Source organism: Lagopus muta, chromosome 2 (assembly GCF_023343835.1).
Source record: "Lagopus muta isolate bLagMut1 chromosome 2, bLagMut1 primary, whole genome shotgun sequence".
Classification (NCBI taxonomy): domain Eukaryota; kingdom Metazoa; phylum Chordata; class Aves; order Galliformes; family Phasianidae; genus Lagopus; species Lagopus muta.
Genome location: NC_064434.1, coordinates 59,299,060 through 59,315,531, shown reverse-complemented (window position 1 = coordinate 59,315,531; position 16,472 = coordinate 59,299,060). Strand labels below are relative to the sequence as shown.

At 41.0% G+C, this 16,472-nt stretch overlaps 2 protein-coding genes across 2 annotated transcripts in view; both read left to right on the top strand.

Annotated features, from left to right (window-relative positions):
- The window catches only part of ZDHHC14 (zinc finger DHHC-type palmitoyltransferase 14), a 515,017-nt gene that overhangs the window by 84,887 nt on the left and 413,658 nt on the right, over positions 1-16,472 (top strand). The gene's annotated exons all lie outside the window — the stretch shown is intronic.
- ARID1B (AT-rich interaction domain 1B) overlaps positions 1-16,472 on the top strand; it is a 318,747-nt gene that overhangs the window by 92,805 nt on the left and 209,470 nt on the right. Inside the window, 1 exon segment of the mRNA XM_048935631.1 lies at positions 3,459-3,569. Coding sequence (XP_048791588.1) covers positions 3,459-3,569 — 111 coding nt within the window.

Here is a 16,472-nt window from a genome sequence, read left to right as displayed (position 1 = left end):
CTTCAGATATTGTAGAGTACATGTTTATGACTTGCTGATTATTTCTCCCAGCGCCTTTTATAAAATCTGATGGGGGAAACCCTGCTTTTAGTTATTTTACAACTCTGTTGACAGTTTGTGCTATACCAGCTATGATATGATTGGATTGGTGCCAGTTTGGGAAGTTCTGAGTGGAAACTTGTAGCCTTCTGTTTATGAAAGCTTGGATTCCTCTGTGTTGTACTCATACATACTTGTCTTCCATGGGCAGAAGGATTTTCTGTGATTGATAAAAAAAAAATCACAGCTTTGAAAGATGGTATCACTGATGGATAAAATACTGGAAGTCAGAGGAAAAAATCAGGGATCTTGGGAAAAGATGAGTTCTGATATCAGTAGGGGACTTTTAGCCATGTCTGTGGCACACATAGCATTATGTTCCCTCTTCCCTTAATTTCCCTCCCGTCATTTCCTGATAAATCCATCCCTAGATGCTAGAAAGAAAAATGACCTTTCTAAACTGAAAGAGAGAATGTGCGTTTCTTCAGTGATGGACAGTTTACCCTAACACCTCTGTCCTTATGTTTTATTTCTTTCTCAAAATCCATTTTATCTATTCAGTAATATGCTGCATGTTAACGTTTTCCAACATGAAGAACTGAAGGAAAACACTAGGGATTTTCTCTCTCCTGTTTTTCAGAGGGGATGAAACTAAACACTACATTGGTTATGAAACCAACCTCTTAGTGTAACGCGCTACGATTTAACTGTCATCATGTTTATTATGTAAGTTGACTGTTTTTATTGGACAGCACATATGTATAAACACAGAAAGCTGTACACACAATCCCATGCACATTTCCTCAGGAAGATTCCTGTGCCTCAAGCTTAGAGAGCAAACCAGTTTTTCATTTCTCAAGAGCCACTTCCCAAGTTTGCAGTCATCAAAGCATCTAGTGGCGTTACAGTGAGTGTGGGCAGCAGTTGTGTGGTCTCAGTCTCGTTTGGAGCGCGCAGGTATCCTCATCATAACAACCACTGCAGTATTTGCTTCCAAACCTAATCTAGAACTGAGCAAATCAATTTGATTTTTTGACAGTCAGAAAGAAAGGCATTATGGAAGTTGTGCAATTAAAAAGACAAAGGCTGTAATGTTCACATTCTTTTATGTGCACTTCAGTATGTGGAAAGACATCTCAAAGCATTCAGTACTCAGGTAAAAGTAAATTCCATTCAACGTGTGATATTTCTTATGAAAAATTGTGCTCTTTACTCTCCTCTTCCTCTCCCGTGGAAATTTAAGTAGGGAGCGAGGTTTCAAGTAAAATTTAGCAAATGGGAAATCCATGCTTGGTACTTGGTGAGGAATTAAAGGCTCCTGGCTTTTCTTTTCGTTCTCAGAAAAACTGTCCTAAGCCTGTAGTGTCTCTTTAGAAAAAGGAGTAATTGTGTTTCCAGAATGATGTCTCCCAAGCAAATATTACATTTATGTTTTTTTGTTAACCGCTTCTGTTGTTTCTGGATAATTTTTGCTTTTGTTTCTGTTGCTGTTCCAACAAATGGTTCTTGTTCGGTGTTTTTTCATCTGTAAAGAATTAGAGAAGCGCACAGAAAGGTGACCTGGAAGCCTGGATCTCCGTGGCGGGGTTTGTTACAGGCATCTGCACAGGGACAACAGCCGTGCGCGTGTGCGCGAGTGCGCGCGTGTGTTTTGAAATGAGGGGGAAAGCAGAGGTTTGCTCATTTGTTTGCCTATTGTGAAGCTGTCCTGCACCTTTCTCCTCCTTTGTGGCAGGGTGAAGGCTGCTGAATGGCGGCCTTGTGCCGTTTGTTGGTTTTAAACCTCGCCACTAATCCACAGGAACCTGCTGGTGCGCGCAGCAGGAGAGCTGTGTGACAAGTGGCGGTCTGGGCGGAGGGCATGCGGGGGGTCACAGGGGATAATCATCATTCAGCCATCAGCCTTTGTCACCCCTAAGCCTAATTGTTACCCTCTGCTGGTAACCACATTGAAGTGCTGGCCTTTTAAGTGCTTCTTGATTTGGCTTGGCACAGGCTTGCGGATCGGATCTCTCGTTGTTGGGTTTACATCCGACCAGCTTTGCTGGGTTTTGTTTTATGAGCCTCGCTGAGTTTTCTGCATCCCTTGAAGTAACTCAGGAGAGCTCAAAGCAATGGAAGGAGCTGAATGGAAGCAGTGTGGCTGTTAACAAATGTCTCTGTCAGCAGCGGGGCTCAGAAAGAGACAGAACGCTTTCCTGCTCTGCAAGGCGACTGGTCTGTGCAGGCTGTGTGCGAGCAATGACTTGTGTGGATGCGGACACTTGACTGCAAGAGCAGCCTCTGCAAGCAGCAGCAGTGTGATCGCATGGTGCAGGTGGGGGTGGCACAGAGAAAGCTCCTTGTCCCTTCCTGTTCTCCCCTGCCCGGCCTCTTGCGGGTGTCAGTAGAAGCATTAGATGCAAGGGGATGACTGGAGCAAATTAACCTCCAGTGTGCTTGGGAAGGGGAAAAGAGAATCGAAAAACTTAGAAACAACAAAGAAAAACCTTTAAGGTGTGATATCTTTTTCTAGCAGTCAAGAACTGGTTTTTCAGCTTTCCCTGCCAGTTACCCATGCTGAAGGAGGTACTGTGCTTTCAGTTGTTTTCCTTGCTCAGTTAGTGTAGAAGCTGCCAATGTGAAATATAGCAGCTACAATGAAGCCTGAATCTAGGGCTTTGTAATAGGCAAGTATCTTGCATGTCAAGTAAGTTTGTGCTGTGGGATATGGGGTGGGAGAGGGTTTTTTGGCCCCCACTTGCCCCTTTGCAGCAAGGCTGGTGCCAGACCATTACCTAAGACTGCTTGGGCTTGCACTGGGAGGAAAATCCCTCAGTTGCTGGTACAGGCTTTGGAGCGGCTTTCAATTAAATATTTCCTTCTAAGCCATTGGATGCAACACATCTCCAGCAGATGTGATCTTTACCACCACTTGATAGGCAGCTTTTGAAAGCCATCTCAGTCATAGTGTTGGTAAATCCAGGATTGTTACAGGCATCTGATGACGCAGCAGGGTTACAACTTTATTTGCAGTCTAGTCCTTCTACCTGGCTCAGTATTTCATCAGAAGGCTTGGTAACTCATCTAAGAGTAGGATGAAAGTTTTGACTACTTTGTGCTCATGCCTCTTTTGCAGTATAGCGGGTCATTGGTTGAGAAGGTTTGTTGTTTTTTTGGCATGTGTTAGTCTGCCTACCAGTGGTCTGATTCCACGCCACCTGTAGGCACATCTGTCTGCCACTCTATCAGTTTTCTTCAAAAACTGTGTTAGTTATACTGGTACCTATGGATATTTTCCAAGGAGATTTAACTACCAAAAACTTGGTGTTTATTTTTTGATTTTTTCATTGCAGCATTATATTTTCACCCTTATGTGAAGTGAATTTAATTGTAATTACTGAATCAAGTTAATAATTCTGTTACAACTATTTTTGCAGGACATGTCTCAGGAAGGCTATGGAACCAGATCTCAACCCCCTATGGCCCCAGGAAAGCCTAACCATGAAGACTTGAACCTAATCCAGCAAGAACGACCATCGAGCTTACCAGTAAGAAATTAATGTTTTTCTTTGAGTTCAGTATTTTTAAATTATAAACAAGGTTGTTCACAAGCTGATGAGAACCTGTATATGAGTGGTGGACTTAGCTTAGGGGTTGTACTGATTCAAAATGTCACTATCCACATCCATGTTTTGTATTTGTGCACATTTATATCTGCACAGAGGAAATAGATCAATATTTCTTTTGGGCTTTAGGAATTCTGTACTTGCACGAAACAATCTGATGAGGAAGAGGCTTTTTTTCTGTGCAGTTTTCCAAGGATTTCAGTATATTTTGATTTAGAATGCTGACACCATGAGTTATTTGTTCCAAACCTTAAGCATAAATAATGAGTTTGACATGTTAATTCTGCAGTGGTCTACTACTACAGACAGAAGTGTAGTAGTGGGTATGGTAGTGATACTTGGGCAAGGTTGATTGTTTGGTTGGGGGATTATTGTGGAATAACCTTTCTTTGTTTTCTGAGCTCTCTGCATTCTGCTGTGGGGGAAAACAGCGCACATTAGTACACTTTACAGAGATACTGCAGCTACTTGTGTTATTGAAGGTCTTATTTTACGGTAATTGCCAAAGTGCTCTGGCTCTGGCTCTGTATTCTGTTGCTGGTTTGGAGATTTTCTTGTTTGTTGTTAGAACAGCAGCCTGAATTTCAACCAACAAGAAGACATTGCATTCAGCTTAAAAGGTGGAAACTGTTTATATGCTCTGTGACATTTAGCTTGGAATAATGTACTGCAAACCTACAGAATGTTTTCGCAGGTTTACTGGGTATTAATTTCCAGTTAGCAGAGAGATTCTTCTGAAGAGTTTACCTATCAAAACACCAAATGTATGTGTGAAGTCTGGCAGTTTGTTGTGTATTTTTCCTCTGACACATGGCGCTATTGTCAGTTCTTAAAAGTAGGGTAATAAACATCTTCACAGCATTTAAAGTTATATCTTAGGCACCCAGGAGAGTACATATGCCACAAATTCTTTACATGATGTTTGAGACATGCCTGCTTCAGGAGAACTATGAAAACTGGTGTGAGAAGAGCTATCTGCTTACTTTGAACCAGTGTTAATTTGACAGGAAAACTTTTTTTAAGAAGACCAGTTTCTCTGAACTCGTCTCAAAAATGAGTGCTGGCAATTACTTTAAAAATAGGAGGCAACTGCTATTTAAACTCTTTAGGCAACGGCTATTTAAAAACAGTTAAATTAAAATGAAGTTCTTACCTCAATTTTTCATGAACAGTGTTTATTAGGATAGATAGAACTAGTTATTTATTAAATAATGTTCTAATTTGCCAGCAATTTTTCTTAAACAATCGTCCTACTTTTAATCCATGCTCTGTCCTACCTCTGTCACCACAGTATCTAAGCAGACTGTTGGGTATTATCTGTGTCCCTAAGTGTTCGGTATATTTAGTAGCTCATTATTATTCTAGGTATGAGTAAGCTGGTGGTATTAACAATGAATGTTAACCATTGTGGCAGTGTAGCTTATACTGTAGGTTTGTTGTAAATGCTGTTGTTCAGAGCCTTCGCTTCCGGAAAGCTTACATACTGAACACCCCAACCTCCATTTGGATAGGGAGGAGAATGTGAGGCAGTAGAGTTTGCCACATTTAAGACCATCTGGAACCTTTCATATATTGTGACATTGTCTTTTCGGTACTGTGAGCAAACTCACCTACTTCCAAAGGAAATGCCTTAGAATTGAGGAATGGCCCATGCATTCAAAGTACGGTGAGCGTGATGAAGATCTGAATGCTTAGTACTGGGGGTAAGGACGGCTTGACCATTTAAACAATTTTTTCCCCTTGAGCAAGAGGCCTGCATTCAATTTTCAGCTGGTTATGAAATTCAGTGATCACTATTTCTCATTTAGTATTCCTAGTTATAGTGTCATTTTGGGATGCTAAATGTGGCTTCCTAAGCTTGTTTTCAAGATAATGCTGTTCTCGAGGGTAGTCAGTAAGTCTTTGTATATTAAAGCTTGAAATGAGAGCAGTGGTTTTACGCTTTTAATAAAATTTGGGTATGTTTTGTTTCATGGTATTCTGATATTTGTACAGTTTGCCCGTTATCTTTTTATTTCTTAAGGGCATTGTGTAAAATCACAGCAGCTACATAGCAAGCTTATACGAATCTCTAAAAACAACAAAAGAGATGTAATACTAAATGCTGAATGGTGTTCTCTGATGTGGCTTTGAAAAAAAGAGTTTCCCTTTGATGGATTTGAAGAGGAGCTGGCCACTTTTTGCAGCACTGAATGCTGACTTGTGTCATCCTTTTAGAGAGTTTTTTCAGCAGGTTTGTGTCACAGTAAGCACAGCTAAACAGCTCAATGGTTGTTCCGTTTCCTTCACACGTTGTATATAAAAGTCCTGGCATGAATGTTCCCATAAAGTTCAAAGCAGACAAATTTGTAATGTGGGTTGGTAACAAATGGCTACAAACAAAATATGGCTTTATTAGCTACTTCTAATGGCCTGTCAGATTCTATACAATGCTTCCTTTCCTTCTCCTAAATGCTCTGATATCTGAAGGGTTTGACCCGGAGGTCTTTTACCATGTGGAGTCACTGAGAGCCCAAATGAAAAGTTGCATAGAATAGTGCTCCGAGCACTTTTGTTGGGGTCACAATTAGAAGGAAATCTCAAGCTTTTGAGAAAACATGGGAGTTAGGTACTCTGTGAAGGAAAGGAAGTAATAAACAGAAACTGTTCCCTATTAGAGTGGAAGAATAAAGGGGGAGAAGCCTGAATGCAATTGTCTGGAGAACAGCTTCTACAGAATATATTTACTGAGGTTTAAGGGATAATACAAAATACACACTTCTGCTATTGTGGGAAAGATAGAGCAGACTTGCAGGAAAAATCTTCTGAACGGTGTATCTGCAAGTTTGCTCTCGCAAGAAAGGAGCTTATGTCAGCACTGGTTGTGTGTGTGTGCCTGCAAAGACAAATACTTTGTTTTGCCATAATGAGTAATTCGGTCCATGTTCATGTTGGATTGTGGTGGTAGAATGAAGGGCAGAAGACATGGATGAATTTATTTATTTTTTACTGGTATCACTACGAAAGTCATTTCAGATAGATGTTGGATTTTTTTTAGTTTGTTCTGTTTTAATATAGTCCTTTTTTTTTCTTTTTTTTTTTTTTTTTTTTTCTCTCTTTGCTCAGTGCTAGTTGTGCTTGTTGTTTGATGTGTGAGGTCAAATGGCCTACCCAAGATTGCCAAGTTTCTGAAACCAGTGTTTCTGCTGATTTCTTCTGGTTGCTGCCTATAGGTGAGGTCCTGCAGCTGCTTGGCTTTGCTGTAAGTTAGGTTGGTTGCAGCCCTGCCATGTGCCCACAGCGTGCCATCTGCGCCTTCTCACATCCTCCGCTGTCAGCGCTGTGACTCAGGGAGTCGACCTAGCTAAGAAATAATTCTTTTTATTTCTGGGTTAGTTTGGGGCTGAATCACTGCGTAATTGCTCATGTGATACTGAAGGCAGAAAGTTGTATCTGAAGTGGAGGGAACTGGTGCCTTGGTAGGTCGCTCACACTTGGAGCACTTACACATTAATTCTACGACGTCACTTTTTCACTGCGTCTTCACATGGAGGCACAAGAATTTTCATGTGAAGCAAAACAATAGCTGGCACAGAGGTAGAACACTCTTTGTATCATGTGCAGTACTATGACTTGTCAAGTTTCACTCTAGCTGGCTCTGGTTTGGTGTATGAGCTTCAAAGTAAGGAGGGCCTCAAATAGTACGTACTGTTGTTTGAAACCTTAAAGATGTGTTGTTTCGTTATGCTTGGCACTGTGGGAAGCGGTACTTCAGCAATTCCTACCCAACTTCATTAGCCACTTCACAGTTGTGTTTCACATCATTTTTAGAGAGCCTTTGTAGGATGTATGGAGTGCTGGATGTTCATTCTTCCGTGCAGCATGCTTTTCTCATTGTAGATTTCAGAAGGCCTCTGTTGAGAACTAGTGATGAGCTATAAATACAAGACTAGATATACTTGGCTCATGGATCAACATCATTTTGGATGTATCTTAATAGTTGCTGGCTGTGAGGAAAAGCATGGAATGGTTTGACAATTCACATTCCTTGTGTAACTTCTAGAATGCAAAGTAGCTTGGAAAATCATCTCCAGCCAGGGGAGTTCTCCCTGAACAAGTGTTGTTTATGGTTGAAGTCTTAAGCCAGGAAAAGAATTCCCAGCATAGTTTGAGAAACTGTAGCTGACAGTTAGGAAATACCTCCTCTTTTCCTGGGACAAGGGACTCTGGTGACATTCATGTGAAAAGCTTAGCTCAGAATCCTTGATGGTTGAGGATGTGGGCACAACCACAGTGTAAATATTAATGAGGACTGTAACCCTTTCGGTAAGGAAAAACGAGTATTAAAGGAGAGATGGTGCAGCAGCCCTCTCATTTTATAGACAGTGTTGGATTGTTTGCAGATAAGCAAATTAGAAAATTCAAACTGAAGTGGTGTTTTAAAATTCAGGATGTTGTTTCCAGTTTAAGAAAAAAGGAGGTTTGTTTGGACATGGAAACCTGTAAATGAATTCCTGGTAATTCTTGGGAGATAAAAGCAGTGGGCAGTTCATAGATGTATGTGTAAGTTCTGTCCTGTGGTTACTTGTTTCTGTGCATGTCTCCATCTGCAAATAACTGGGAGTAGGTTAAATATGAACAAAAAGGAAATGTAAGTAATACTTGTGAATTAAATTTTCCATTGTTTTTCCATCAAGTAGAATAAGACTAGTATGCCTCTTTCCCACTTACTTTTCTTCTTCTGCCGTGTTGTAAAATAACTGAATGATCTTGTTTTCCTTTGTTTGGGTCAAGAAATTTTAGCTGAAAATTGTTACTCTCTGAAAGAAGATTATTGACTCAACAAGCCTTCAATTTTCAGTGAATAACACTCCCACCCTCTAGCTTCAGGAACATGTGGTGCATGCATTCTATTTTAAAGTACAGACTGTAATTTAAGACTGAGGCAGTTTGATGCCCCACTGAACTTTGTTTAAGCCTGGAATAAAAGGAAAAAAGCTTCAAGTTGCAAAGAAGTGACTAAGCTTTCTCAAATGCTTTTCTTAGCCATTATGCATAGAGTTGGAAAAAGTTGCTGTTCTCTCCAAGTCATTTTAATTCTGGATCAAGTGCAGTTGCTAGCTTGTTTCTTTTTTGGTCTTGTCATTCCATGTAATAAACCTGTAGCGCAAATAAGTTTCATGCAACTCATATGTATAGAGGTATTGAGTGTATGTATTTCTGAGGTGCAAAGCATTGGTTGGTACTTGTGTTCATACAGATTCTGTATCTAACAATCTGTTTATGGCCCGGAGTAGGTCTGCATAGTGAGACAGATCCTTTATGAGCCACTGAAGCTCCTCCGAAATAATATCCCTTCTATGATATCATTGGAGGAATGACTTTACATGTAATGTTGTGGTATTGAAGATCCTGGCCCACTCAACATCCATGTATTTTTACATTTGATTTCAGTGGGGCCAAGTTTTCACATAGGTGATCAGATGGATTCCCTGAGAGAGTCAACTTTTACATTCACTTTTGAGCAGAAGTGTGATTAAAGTAGTGCTGTGCTGCCCTGAGCACGTGCTGTGCGTGTAGGGATGAACTGATGCAGTGAATCAAAGTTGTTGATTCTTGAATTGACTATCTTGCTATTAAAATTAAACTTTGTAATGTGAAAAGAAAGTCCTGTTGTTAATCACTTGTGTTTTGAGCTTTACAGAATTGCTTGGTTTTCCTTGCTGGAATGATGATATTTATATTAAAAATGGTGTTGAGGCTGCTACTGATGTATTAAAACTGATTTTATTAGATACTGTTAAAAAAGAAAAAAAAAAGATGCTTGGTTATTCCATAAAGTTTTCCATTTTCAAAATACTTCAGAGTGTATTTAGTATGCTTGTAATAACAAAATCACTCATTTAGGATCTAGAAAAATTTAGAAATGTGAAAAGAAATACTTAGCTTGACCTCTATGTGAAATTTACTTGGGAAACCTGATAAGGGATTATAGATCCCAGTAGTGGATAACCTTGCAAAAACTTGTGTTTAAATAGGCCAATATTGTCTTGGGTGGAATATTAAGGTCTTAGTAGTTTTTTCCTGCAGCGTCTTTTGAAGTCATGAGCAATTGCCTCAATGTACTTTGCAGCTCCAAATGCCAGAACAGCATTGGTGTTGACTTGAGAATTGAAGAAACAAGGTTGAATTTGGGTGGTTGAAGCATTTTTCCCCTCTAGCTGTTGCCCCTCTGGAGGCTGCTGTCCCCTCAGAAGGGGCAACCAACTGTGCTTGAAGGGGCACTAGCTGTCCTTGTAGTCTGCCTCCACTTCCAAGTCAGCACTTCTAGGTTACGCATTTGAGAACTAATTCTAAACTGGTTCAGACTTTTGAATTCCTGGAGGGTGGTTGAGTTGGTTTTTTTTTTTGGATTTGGGGAATATTTTATTTTTATTTTTTTGAACATTTTGCGCACCATGTGTAGATACATACAGCATTTAAAAAGGCGCGTAAGCCTCAAAATGGGTTTGGCTGTTTGTAAAGTTTGAGTTGATAGCATACTATAAATTGCAAAATGTGATATATTCACTGGTCCCTATCTTTGTTCATATCTCTTGGAACCTTGGGGTCCTTTGTGTCCTTTGGCACACAAAATAAGACAAAAGACTGTTTGTTGTTTAGTCGGATACCATTTCAGGAAGTACTTGAGACACTGTAAATGTTTTTTCTTTCCTTTATTTTTACCTGAAGTATTCCTGTAAGATAGGATATTATTTTTTCCCAGAATGGCTCCTTTACATGGGTACACCAGCCATCCTGAAAGGTGACCTTGGCTTCGTAATCTTGACTAAACACAGCACCTCCCTACAGCCAGCAACATCTGAAGCCTAGCAGTAGATCCCTTCTTTTTTCTTCTAGCGTCCATTCCTGCTTGCTTGGGAATGTGCTGGCTTCTGGTGCTATTAATACAACTTTCCTTTTTTAAAAGAAAAAACAAAACAAAACAAAAAACCAACCAAACAAGACCATGATTAGTCTTTATTAGAAACTGGCTTCTAGTGGTCCTGTTGCTGTGTAAGCAGATGTCCATGCGGTCACTGCTCACAGCATTAAGCTTAGGCCAGGTTTCACAATGCTTTGTCTGATTGTTTATGGTCCATCCGTTATTGCTGGGGATTCTGCACCATTGTAGCACAAGTGCTAAGCGTCTGTTGTGTGTTGCTTGTTTTTAGTGCTATGCTGGAATCCCAGTGAAGTCAGGCCTGTAGTGTGGGAGGCTATTCTGGTTTTCCTTTCCTGAAGTTTGAAACAGTTTCAAAAATTTCTCTCAGATATTAGATTGCAAGAAAACATCTTCTGTAATGCTTAATTCTCTGAAACCTTCCTTCCCTGGCTGGAGCTGTGTGTTAGATTCACTGTGAAGTCTTCCCTTGAAGAAGACAAATCATGATGGCTTTTGTAGAATTTGTGCATATGAAAAGTGCTTCTGATGTGTGTTTGCTACATGTACATAAGCTACTGCTATCAATTTACCTTGAACATATATAGACAGATAAAAATACCGAGTGAAGGCCTTTTTCTTCATTTGTCTTTGTTAACGCTGTAACTCGCTGCATTGGTTTTCCTGAACACCATGCAAATCAATATGTGCCATTTCCTCCATAATGCCAAATACGGTTCCAGTCTCACAGGACTTGGTACAAGAGGGTCTTGTTTGAATTGGCAATGTAATTTCAGGGGGTGAAGCATCGTAGAGGGTTGAAATCAAGATAGAAAAGCTGGTAACATCAGGAAAAGGCTACTTGCAGAGCCCCAGTGTTTAGGCTTTTGATCTCTTTCCTTCCAGGCAAACAATTGCAGCTGACCCTCTTAATCATCTCGACCTATGAAATGAGACCTACTGTGCTAAATTAGAACTAGGGCCTGAATTTTGAGGCACGTTTGAAGAACTGCATTAGTATAGGAAAATATGTCATTCTGGATCATTTATTTCACATCTTAGTTAAGTGGCATGAATTTATAAATGAACATGCTATTTTTTTTCCCCTCGACAGAGAAATTCACTTCATAGTGCGTCTTCCGCCATGTTATTTAAGCTAACATTTGGGGAAGTAATATAAAGATAAGCAAACATGAGAGTATAAGTTTATGTGTTTGCTTGTAGTAATACTTTATGCATCCGTAAGCTTTAGTACGGTTTGCTGAATGCACAGTTGTGGACCTAGTTAGGAGAACAAAGCTTGTTTCATGTCATAGCACTGGAAAGGGGGAGCTTGCATTTACATTTATAGTATCATAGATGACAAATTTTGCCAACGCACGTTGCGCTAAAAGTAATGAAAGAAGTTTAAAACATTCTTACTGTTATTTAACTGCAAATAGACTCTGGCCAGCACTAGTTTTCAGGAAATAAAGGAATTGCAAACATAGATTTACTTGTAAAATCACAGTAACTTCACAAGATTATATAGGTAAACGGTGTATGGATTACGTGCAGACAGCAGCCTTATTCAACTAATTCATTATGATATGGAAGGTAGCTTAATTCCAAATGTTACCCTTCCATTTTGACTTTTATAATTAACTGAAAGCCTTACCAGTTTTTCATAGAGTACTGCAGTGGAGACAGAAGAAAAACTCCAGATCTCTCTTTCCCTTGTTTAATTTACAGACCGTGTCAGGATTTTAATAATAGTGCTTAATGAAAACTTCATAAAAGCTTTTTTTTTCCCTCATCCTCTTTGTTTATTGTATCATTAGATACCTACATGAAAGCAGGGAAAAAAAAGGAAAGTTGTTCAGTGCAATTTTCAGCACAGTTCTTCAAGATTTATTGAAACAGGGCTATAAAATTTTAGGATCTGTGTTTTGGGTTTTTTTTAATAACGTCTCATAGTTGTTGCTTCATTTGGATCGTCTTATAGTCCATTTTTCCTCTGTCTTCACTCTTCCTTTGTTTTGCTTGTGCTTTTAAAGAAGGTTTAGGAAGGCTGCATGCACACCATACTGTTGTTTTTAAATGACTGCTGATTCTTCCAGCATGGCTCGTTAGACATTTTGTCTTGCTGAAAATCACAGTAACAGCCTTTTTGTTCATATTCTGAGGTATGACAAAGTAGAGAATATTTTTGGCTCTAAGTCTTCCTCTGCCTCTGGCGAGAGGGCTCTTTAGTGCTCTGTCAGCAGCTTGGAGTGCAAGTGGCCATTTGGGCTGCCATGGAGGGATCTTCCTCAGCTGCAAAGAGGCAGAGGTCGCATACCAGATCCCATGAAAGGCACTTCTTATATACACTTTAGCTCTTCTGTTTTTACTGGTTAGTTTACAGAAGAACCTGTCACAAAAACAAAACAAACAAAACAAAAACCCAATAAGTGCCTGCTTTTTAATGCCTATTTTCACAGCAGTACAGGCCAGACTGAAGTAAATCCTGCAGAACCTTTACCTTATTTTTGCCAGAAAAACGACGAACTTTCACCTCTTGTATAATAATGTTGATTGCTTGACCTCCATTTCCATGGAGATGTGGTCAGAGGGCTGCAGTCAGCTAGCCACGCAGAGTGAGCGCTGTCTTCTGTCACTTACAGTCTGCAGTGACACTATGGGTTTGAAGAGTAATTAAGAGCACCTATAGACTGACACTTTTTTTTTCTCACCACCCACATCCATGTAAAGTGTAATTTGGAAACAAAACACCATCAGCTATATGTTCAAGTTTAAAAAAAAAACAAAAACAAACAGAATCCCAACCCTGTTTATATTTAGTCTTTTAAAAGAATTGTTTTCCTAGCAGTCTAAGACATTTTGCGTACCTTTTGTGTGTATCTGAATGTCTCACTGGCTCTACATTCCAGCATACTCTGGTATAGACTCCATGGGCTCAGTTTTGTCAAAAGCTGGATTTTTTGTAGCCCACAACCCATATACACTTGTGATCAACCAAGAGCAGATCAGGGGCTGCTGCTGCCCCTCCAAACTCAGTTGGGTACTTGCTTAGTCTCGAGCACTGGACTCAGCTCAAGCATGTGTGTGTGACAGCCTTAAAGGGGTAGGTGGCAAAAGCTAACAGCAAGCGCTGCCTTGGATTGTACCTTAGCTGGGAAGAGTTGCGTGGTTCAACCACGCAGTGTGCTGTGCTCCAGTGGCAAAAAGGAGCAGGTGTGCTCCTTATGGTGCTGTTAGGGATGTGGATGACCGAACAGGGCCCTGTCAGAGGGAATCTGCCTTTCTGGTGAGGGCAGGAACGTCAGGGTGGTGGAGAAGGACGCGAAGGGGCTGACTCCTGCACTCCCTGGTTGAGATGAGCAGCAGCGGTTCCAAGGGAAGCAGGCCAAGGGACAAGAGCTGCACCACCCCATGGAGGGCAGGCAAGGCGGGCTGGCAGCAGCCATAACCAAGCTGGTGGCTGCCAGGCAGCGTGCCCTCCTGCTGCTGGGTTGCAGGGCCGCTCCACACGTTGATTTCTAAGTGTGTAGTGATGTCGTGCTTGGTAAGAGCATGTTGATGAGGCAAGAGTGCATGAGCTGAGGCAATCTCTCTCTATTACTGTTTGTCTTTAGTGCTGGGATCTGCACAGCGGCAAAATCTGAAAGCCAGCTTCCTCCTTCCCTGCGACAGTTTTCTCCTAATCAGTATTGCTCTTTGAATCTGGAACAAAAAAGTGAAGACTACTTTCCCTCTCCTTTGCTGACTCGCCGCTAGCCCGCAGGACGGCGGAACTGCCCGGAGAGCCGTCCGTGTATTTTTGTCGCTGGGGCCGCCCGGGCAGGTCCCCTTACCGCTCCCTCTGGCTGCTGGCAGGCTGACATTACAGCCGTGCCTTTGAAGTCGGGCTCACTGTTAGCGTCGCCATGACGACGGGGCGGGTAATGGCCTCCGCTGAGCCGGGCTGGTATGTAGCGCCCGGCAGCAGCGCGGCTCGGGGGCCGCGGGGCCGACACCGGGCGGGCAGCGCTCCGGGCCGCGCTGCTGCGAGGTGTCGCGGATTGATAGCCACGGCGTGTTTCGTTCGAACTGCGGGGATAAAGCGCCATGCCATTAAACGAGGAGCTCCCCCCCCCTCTTCCCCCCTTTGGTTTATGCATTATTAACACAAGCTTTCCTGTTTTGCTTGTAACATTTTATAGGCTTTTTCAAACGTGTAGTCAGATTTGCTGTTGCTCTTTTATTTTTTGGGATTAACCCTTTCTCTGCTCGATCTTCAAAAAACTTGGAGGGAAACCTTGAGCACTTCCCACAGCTCCCATTTAAAATTTTAAGAACTGAAATTTTTCAAGGCTTTCTTTTTTCTTCTTTTTAACTGTTGTTTGTTTGTTTGTTTGTTTTTTTCTTTAAGAATTCGTGTTTTTGAAGCATTCTAGAATGCAGCACAGCTTGCTGTGGTGCCATCATGTCACTGAAGCAAATACCAAAGTCAGCACGTGAGCTGTAGTACAGCTGCAAAGGTTTTGAGTCAAGGACGCTTTCTGGGATTGTGTTTTAATGTGCTTGCCCATTTTATCTTCTCCTCTCAGTGGTGTTGTCCCATTCTCTGCATACATGGAGTTTTGTTAGCAGCCTTAAAACGAGATGCACCTCCAGGACAAATAAATCTGGAACAATCCTGAGGATACGGAGTTTACCTTCCTCTTTAATGCAGAACTGGTGAAGTACATCTAGATAGGTAGAAATATTATTATAAACACAAGCTGTGGGCTTTGTTTTGCTTTTCCAGAACTGTAAAATATAGCTTTCATTTTAGCTTCTAGTAGGAGGCATATATCCAAGTGCCGTCAAGTGCTGTGTCTGCATTTGTCCCTGCAGACACAGTCTCTGTATAAAAACTTAAAGGCTAATAAGTAAACACAGCACTGATAATTCCCCCTAACGCCCTTGGTTTCAGGTTTTGGAGTTGTGGATTTGTTGTTCTGAGAGGTACTTACGAATATTTAAGGACCTTACTTTGTTCCTCTGAATCTAGCACAAATCCTGCTTGCTCAAGCACTTCCAAGCACTTCTCAGGAAAAGGAAGTCCTCAGTTTTTGTCCCTTTTCAATGATATTTTGTAATAATTTTGGTGTAAACGATACTTTCACCTTCAATGCTCACTGTCTCAAAGAATGGTGTTGGTTGCTGCATTTGTTCCCATTCGGCTGTGTGAAGCCAGCAGGCATCTTCAGTAAATGCCAGCTGGAAAAACTCAAGCAAAATACATTTCCTAGCTCAGGGGAGCAGTGGGAGAGATGAAGGATGGATGGTCAGCCTGACTCCTGGTCGCCTGCAACCAGCACAAAGCCTGTCCCCACTCTTGGCCTATAGCAGCTGTGGGCTGTGTTGTGGCGCAGCTTGGAGTTAATGTTATGTAGTGTTGAAGAATGTGGCGATGACATGTTTTCAAAAGCTTTTCTTTTATATACCTGGGTTTGTTTTGTTTTTAAAAAAAGTTTTAAATCCACTCCATGTGGTTATTGTACAACTGCATGTGTTAAGTAGGCTGGACTAGATTTGTACTCTCATTTCCAGGTATTGTGGAGATACATTTCATCCTTTGAGTTACATTCCCCTTGAATGTGTGAATTTTAGGAAAATTGGAGAAAACAGTTTACATTCCATTAAGAAGAAATTACTAATTGCTTATAAAACAGGTGTATCTTTATCTGCACAGGGCTTTTCAAAGTTGCTGCTTAATCTTTTTTCTATTTTAATCACTAAACAAACATGTCTCAGCAGTTGCTGCATGTGAAACCAAAACCTAGACGTGGACAAAAAGCAAACACACTACACTCATTTTCATTAGCATGTCCTATCTCCTAGAGCATTTATTTTTTCATCTCCTTGTAAATTGATTTTTCACATGCTTGTGACTGATATTTGAACCGTGTGTTTGT